This window comes from Fulmarus glacialis, unplaced genomic scaffold (genome assembly GCF_000690835.1).
Source record: "Fulmarus glacialis isolate BGI_N327 unplaced genomic scaffold, ASM69083v1 scaffold24922, whole genome shotgun sequence".
Classification (NCBI taxonomy): domain Eukaryota; kingdom Metazoa; phylum Chordata; class Aves; order Procellariiformes; family Procellariidae; genus Fulmarus; species Fulmarus glacialis.
Window position 1 is genome coordinate 35 of NW_009200096.1, and position 7774 is coordinate 7808.

General features: G+C 43.6%; 1 protein-coding gene across 1 annotated transcript in view; it reads left to right on the plus strand.

Moving 5' to 3' along the window:
• Window positions 1-675: 675 nt before the first annotated feature.
• Window positions 676-7774, plus strand: part of KDR (kinase insert domain receptor (a type III receptor tyrosine kinase)) — a gene marked incomplete at both ends in the record, with an annotated part of 29852 nt that continues 22753 nt past the window's right edge. Inside the window, 9 exon segments of the mRNA XM_009573487.1 lie at window positions 676-789; window positions 1272-1468; window positions 2803-2927; window positions 3254-3422; window positions 4624-4763; window positions 4962-5130; window positions 6508-6619; window positions 6713-6876; window positions 7725-7774. Coding sequence (XP_009571782.1) covers window positions 676-789; window positions 1272-1468; window positions 2803-2927; window positions 3254-3422; window positions 4624-4763; window positions 4962-5130; window positions 6508-6619; window positions 6713-6876; window positions 7725-7774 — 1240 coding nt within the window.

Genomic DNA, 7774 nt, shown 5'->3' on the forward strand with positions numbered 1-7774 from the left:
ACGGACTGAAAATCTCTCCCTGTGGTCCTTGCAAATGTTACGCGAGCTGGGCTGTTGCCTCAGAGCAAGCACTGGCACCCAGGTCACAGCCGTCACGAGCGTGGGTGGCTCAGGGTGGGTGCAATGCGACCCCTCACGTGAATAAAGTCTGGTAGAAATAGATTTTTGCCTAACTGTTTCGGAGGAAAAAGGTAACCTTAGAAAATCATGGGACAAAATAAATTAATGGGATCTCGAATTTGTGATAAACTGTGTAAAAGAGTTTCTTCACGTAATTCATTGATCAGCAGTCTCGAAGAACATAAGTATATTCAATTTATTATAAGAAAATTTGGTAATCCCTTTCCCCAGAGAGTGAGATCATCAGATGAAGGTTCACTTCGTTTCAGTGTTCCACATCCTCTTGTTAGACCTTGAAGTTGGCAACGCAAGAAAACAGGAACTCCACCCTGGCTGGCTGAATTGTAGTGCTCTGCAGCTAGCTCCTGACCATCTGCCTTTGCTTCCTGTTATGACAGAGTTTTTGAACTTTCTGGGATGTGTGAAAAGTCATGATTTACCCTTCACTGCTAAGTAGGTGATGTGAAAGTGTCAGCTTAAAACATACTGCCTATCGCTGTATATGAGGCTTTTCTGATTGAGTAGCATTTACTTTGTTTATTGCATTGATTTGAGGGGTTTTATACATTTTTTCGCAGGTTTATTTATTTCTCTGGATCAGCCAACTCTTAGCATCCAAAAAGATGTGCTCACAATAACCGCAAATGACACTCTAAATATTACTTGCAGGTAAGGACAAATCTGTCCAGCATGATTTTGATGGGGGTAATTTATGTAGTGAGTTTTTGTACAGGTGATTTGGCCTCTCTCCCGTTATCGCTCTTGTTTCTCCCCGCTCCCTTTGTGCCCCCCGCTTCGCTTTTCCCTGGCAGACTGTAGAACAATCTTAAAGGGTTGCAGAAGGGAGAGCTGGGGAGCGCAGGGTGTCTGGGAGGAGGAAGCGCCAGCCGGTCCTCATGGAGCCCGCTGGTGAACCACGCTCTTGACTCTCCCTTTTGGGTGCTGTGTCACTTAGATTCAGCAGAATGTAAATCTCAGGTGTCTTCCTTGTAGGTATTAACAGCAGGTCGATTTATGCGAATTTATCCTATGTGGCTTGATGCTCGTTCCTCTCCATAGCCGTAGCGACTAGTGGGGCTGGGGTTCGCCACCTTGGCATCAGTACTGGTGCTAATCGCATGCTCACGCTCCTCTAACGTTTGCTTTCCCAGCGGTCAGAGACCACTGGAGTGGTCCTGGCCAAGCAACCAGAGCAGTGCTGAGAAGCGTATCTCTGTGACAGACTGCAGCGATGGCCCTTACTGCAAGACACTTACTCTCCTCAAAGTCATCGGCAATGACACAGGGGACTACAGGTGCCTTTACACGGACAACCAGGCAGCTACAACCATTTATGTCTACGTTCAAGGTAAGTGCTTACACAGTTCTTAGGTGACTCTTCCCCTAGCTTCAAGAGAAAAAAGGGATATCAAGTATCTCAAAATGGTTTTGTCATTAAAATTTCGTAATACTAGAATTTTTGACCCTGTGAAGCTGTTATTTTTCTTGTTTTCATGTTGAGTAATTACATGCCAGTATGCTAGTTGCCATCAATAGAAAAGCCTTTGTACCTGTAATTTTGAACTGGCCTGTTGTATGCAGTACTTGGTCTGCTATTCTCCTCCACCCAGAACTTAGCATACATATCTCCACTGTGCTCTGAGCCTGTCCTCATGAATGAAGAGCTATTACTGACCTCAGCTTTCTTGTTTTCATGTTGAGTAATTACATGCCAGTATGCTAGTTGCCATCAATAGAAAAGCCTTTGTACCTGTAATTTTGAACTGGCCTGTTGTATGCAGTACTTGGTCTGCTATTCTCCTCCACCCAGAACTTAGCATACATATCTCCACTGTGCTCTGAGCCTGTCCTCATGAATGAAGAGCTATTACTGACCTCAGCAATTGTGTATTTATTAACAATGATGGATCTGATCCCTTTTACAATTTGTACTATCTGATACCATTAAGGAAAAAAACCCCAAAACATAAACTTCCATACATTTGCTGACTGTAATGGTAAAATCTATTTAGACTTTAAGAGCTAAGTTTTCAAACTCAGGCTGTCAGTTGTATTGGTGGGAACGCAGCTGAGCATCGCAGACACTGCAGAGCCTCCAGTTATACACTCAGCTTAAGTAAGTGCACTCATTGAGGCATCTGCCTTTTTGCACTGATGGCTTGATATCCATTTAATGATGTGCCCTCTTTCCTTTTTATTGTTAACTTATAGTTACAATTTTGAAAAATGGGATGTTATTATATACACGGGTTAAGCTTGTTTTATAAGATCACAAACTTACATTTTTTTTGGTCTGACTTTGAAAACGATGCCGCCATTGGGGGAGCCGATGTAGCATGTCAGTACTTTTAACTGATATTTCCTGTAATACTTATGCAAGGAAAGTCACACTAGGGTAAATCAGATTTTTGTCGGCACAAAGACTGCGGTGGCAGGAAGCTATTCTCCAATGTGTGCGCTGCTGCTGATAGCTGTTTTGAGAATAACGATATTGCAAAGCTTGGGGGGGGGTATGTAAAAATATGTCCCCCCTATTTAGTCTCATCCTTTAAGTGTTTTACCACGTAGAAAAGAATAAAGCTGATTTGAGAAGAAATAGACAGGGAAAGAACAAAATTGGAAAAGTTTCCTCTGTAATCACGTGACAAATAGTATCCATTTACCAATTGAATATTCTTCTAGATTACAGATCTCCATTTGTGACTTCAGTTAGTGATCAGCTTGGCATTGTATACATCACTAAGAATAAAACTGTGGTAGTGCCGTGCCTTGGAACCGTATCAAATCTTAATGTATCCCTACATGCGGTAAGGAAAAAACCCCGTTATTATTATAAGAGTTAGTTGAAATCACTGTGACATAAATACATTGCCTGAAGTATAAATATGTTTCTTAAAAAATTCTTTCCATCCTTGGGAATTTTACAGACTGTGATTACAAGGTGAGCGCTCTAACTGTACTCGCCCACGATCCTGCGCTCTCAAAGTGCGGAGTGATGGCCTGTGAAAGGGAGATTGCTTGAGCTAGGATGTTAAAACTGGGACCCTGCGGTTATGGAAAATGTTGGACTTGAAAATTCAGGGTTGTTTGATTTTTGAAATCTGACTATGTATTTTACCAATATTTCAAACAGAAATATCCAGAAAAGATATTTGTTCCTGATGGTAAATCAATTTCGTGGAATAATAAAAAAGGGTTCACTATACCCAGTCATTTAATCAACTATGCGGGCATGGTCTTCTGTGAAGCTAAAATAGATGATGAAAGCTATCAGTCTGTGATATACATAGTCGCAGTTTTAGGTAAGCCAAAGTTTTTTTTTCTCTATAGCCAACATTATTTTGCTCGCTACAACATACTGAACCAATTACATTTGGTGGGACTCTAGGTTATTCAATACTGATAATGCAGCTAATGCAGAATGGATGTTGTGATATATATTACTTTTCTTTTAAATGCAATGTATTGTGTTCTTTCTGGTTGATGACTGGGATAAGTGCTTCTATTTTTAGTGTCACATAGATGCCAGGGATTTTTATTTTTTTTCCTGACAATGCAAGCCTTTTTCCTAAAATCACTCTATTCTGTACTTTATTCACTTATCCAGGATCCAAGTCATAGTTGAAAGGAACTAGAGGCAGGCATCCATCAGCAGCAGATGGGAGGGAATTGCTCTGAGGGGGTATCAAGGGAATGGGGGATCTGAAGGTCGCACTAGGAGCTAGGTCGTCTTGTCTCCTTCAGACCTATGTCCTGACTCTGACAGGGGTTTATGCTGTCCTGGTATATTTTGTCAGTTTTTCATCAAAACCCAGAAATAACACGCGGAGGCTCAAGCCTGAGCTGAAACTGCAGCTATTTCCCTTTTGACTCTGAGGACACAACGACCACTTCAAGTGGCCGGTTGGCACCAAGGCAGTCTCGCCTTGCTTAGCAGGAAGACATAGCAGCCCTCCACCCTTTACCCTGTGCAGCAGGCTCTTGCTTCTCCACCAAATTCATCAGTCTTCACTCTGATTTGGAGCAAATTCAGAATTTCTGCAGAATTTCTGCATTCAGAATATTCTGGTTTGGAATATTTTAAATATTTTATTGCACCAATGCCAGACTGTCATTCTTAACCCCCATTTATTGCTGGGGGTGGGGATGTATCTGCTTTAGTTTCAGGTTTCACAAGGGTAAGAGGAAGGTAAGGCAGAGGAACTGTGTGGGTCACCATCTCCTGCCTGCTCCCACCGCCGGGGGGGCTCTGATCAAGGGCAAGCCTGCCGCGCCGTGTCTGATGCGGCTCTCAGATGGGAAACGCTCAGAGCAGGCATATCCCTTCCCTCCAGCCTCCTTTGTACGCCCGTCATCATGCTGCACTGGGGCATCGAGGGGCCTCTTTGTAGCTGGGGTTTCGGTGGGAGTTTCGGTGAATTCGCCTGGGAAATTTGGTGCTGAGTGCTGTAAAGAAACCTCTTCTTACCCCCATGTTTTGTGTGTGCCTTTTTCTTCCTCTAGGATACCGAATTTATGACCTGACGATGAACCCGCACTACCAAGTAGAGCTGGCAGTGGGAGAAAAACTTGTTCTCAATTGCACCGTAAGAACGGAGCTGAATGTAGGAATTGATTTTAAATGGGACTACCCTTCCGTCAAGGTAAACCTGTAATAACTTAAAGGTGCCAACATCGCAACGAAATTTGATTTAGTTATAATGTCACTCCCCTCTTTATAATATTGACAAAGAAATTGCAAAGTATATACAAAGAAATTGCTAGTATATACAGGTGTGCAAAGTGTGACAGGAGGAATAACAATAAAATTCCCAAACACCTCTGTCTTTTATCTGTTACAGGAAAAACGCGCAACCATAAGGGATTTAAAAACCACTGTGGGAGAAGTAAAGAAGTTTGTAAGCACCCTTACCATCGACAGTGTGTCCTTAAGTGACAAAGGTCGATATACTTGCGCAGCATCCAGTGGCCGTATGAACATGAAAAACAGCAGTTACTTCATTATCCATGGTATGGCATCTTCCACTTCAGTTTTGTTGGTTGCTTCAGATTTGGGATTGGTTACTGGGATGCAGAAGGCATCTCAGTGATGAATCAAATGACAGAAATGAGCCAAACTGCAGCTACAGTATTTCTCCTGCACCCACTGTAGGATTATTTTTATACCACAGGCTTAGCTAATGATAGGATTTTAAAGGATTCTGTATGTTACTGAAAGCTGTAGAATCCCATAGGAAAATGGGCAGTAAAATAAACTGAGGTAAGCCTCTGGTCCTCTTCTGCATTGACCTCCTTGAGGTCCCGTAAAGCTGAATTTGTGTAGATGACTTTTTATAAGGGTTGCCTGTTCTCACTCCAGGTGAACTTCCGCTAGATTCTGGTGGCTCTGTGGGACAAGAGTCTGGGTTGGCATGAATGAAGCTAGGAAGATACATTTTTACATTATGAGTAGATGAATCAAATGGAGTTTTGGTCGTACGGAAATGATGCAAAGGAAACAACTTTGGCTAAGTGCATAGATAAGTACAAGGCCACATCCTACAGTCTTTTCTCAAGCCCCTCTTGGGCATAGCCCCAGCGGCTCTGCTGGCTTACTTCTAGAAAAAAATTGCCAGCGTGAGAATGGCCCATTTTTAATCACTGAGTCAGACAAAGGGTTTTATATTTTCAAGGAGACTGGTTTTCCTGAGGTCTGATTTCAGGGGCTTGAATATTAATGGCTCTCTTTCTTTTTTTTAAACATTCAAACTTATATGTGGCACAGTGATTCGAGATAGATAGACTCAATTTTATCCTAGGTTCTTCATATTTCTCTTCAGGAGCCAAAAACAGATCATGTGCTATAGTGAGTGTACCAGATACTAAGTTGATACCATCCTAAATCTTAGCCAAAAGGCTAATTGCTGTCTTAGTCTGAATGCAAGTTTATAACTTATAACAAGTAATGTAAATAATTTCAAAGTATTCTGTGACTGCAACGGTTCAAATACATACTGGAGAAGAGGCTGAAAGTATCTATCACATTGTAGTTTTGGATACTATTATTTCCTGGAATGAGTAGATCAAGCCAGTTTTATGATATTTATTTATTTATGTACGTATGTAGGTCTGACAGTTGGCACGCCGTCCTGAGAGCTGAGTCTTGTCTCTGCTTTCCAGAGCTCCCCAGTGGGGGAACTGGTCCAGTCCTCTGTGCAAGGGAAAGGACTGGGTTTTCATGGTGGGTTCAGAGCCCACCAGCTCTTTCTGGTTTGGAGTCAACTGTGCTTTACCAGTGGCGTCCTGTCACTGGCCCCTATTTGTCATCAGCTGTTAAGTGCTAACCCAAACGGAGACCACTTACGCTTTTGTCTACCTGGAAAGACAATTTAGTTTAATTTTTTGCAGAAAGTCCTTTTATTCACCTGGAGAGAATGGAGAATGTGGTCGAAACAAGGTTAGGTGATACAGTCAAAATTCCCGTCAAGTTTAAAGGATATCCTCCACCAGAGGCAAAATGGTAAGAATTGGGACACAACGTGTTTGAAAAACTGAGTTATTCTTAGTCAAGGTAAATCTCTAAAGTATTCAAAGTGCTCTATATTTTCTTCAGGTACAAAAATGGAAAAGCCATCAATGCAAATCATACAGTTAAACTTGTCTACACATTAGTGATCACTGAAGCAACTGAAAAGGACGCTGGGAATTACACTGTTGTCCTTACAAACCCTACTAACAAGATGCAGAAGAGACATACGTTTACCCTGCTTGTGAATGGTAAGTGGCGTACGGGAGTACCTTTCCTTCACGTGTGCATGTGGCGTATTACCATTCTTAAGATTAAATTCATCCCAGAGCTATGAAGATTTAAGTGGGGGTGGTGGCCAGAAGGAGAGCACTTGAACCTGAGCCCTGGGAGGACAGAGGTGGCCCGTCTCTCCTGGCTCCAGGATGTGCTGGTCGAGAGTCTGCAGGCTCCTGTTGTTGTTGTTGTTGTGATGATACTTGTGTGTGTTTTTTGTTTTCTGTGTATTATTTCTTTGCCTCTGCATCCTGCTCTTTTCCTGCCTTCCTTGCTGGCTGTGCTGCCAGAGTCTTCCCCCACCCCGCTCCATCCTGGCCCTGTCCCGCCTCGCCCATCCTTCCTGCCCCACGCCGACTGTCCCTCCTCTTCTGCCCTGCCTTGTGCAACCCTCCTCCTCCTCCTCCTCCTCCTCCTCCTCTTCCTCCTCCTCACCCTGTCCCTCCAGCTTGCCTAGCCCCCATGCTTTGAAGACAGCAGGTCTTGGAAAGGGCGGCGAGGCTACATGCAGTGGGATCAGGGCTGGGGAATAATATGCATTTAACGGTTGGGGATGGTGATGGGAGTTCGAGGGCTGCATTTTAAACCAGGGAGTAATGAAGGGAGATTTTATAGGAGATAGTAAGCATTGTCTTGAGGGCCTGATCCTCAAGGTGTGGGGCAGGTTCACCTCTTCCCAACACTTTCTTGTTCCTTGGAGGTGCTCTGCGTTGCGCTCAGACATGGGGCACAGTGTGAATTAGTCACCGTGGGTCTAACGCACATAGGCAGTGCCGTTGGGGAGCCGTTCGCGGGTGGTGTAACCTGCTGCTCTCTCCTCCAGTCCCCCCCCAGATCGGCGAGAACGCGCTGCTGGCCCCCGTCGACTCCTAC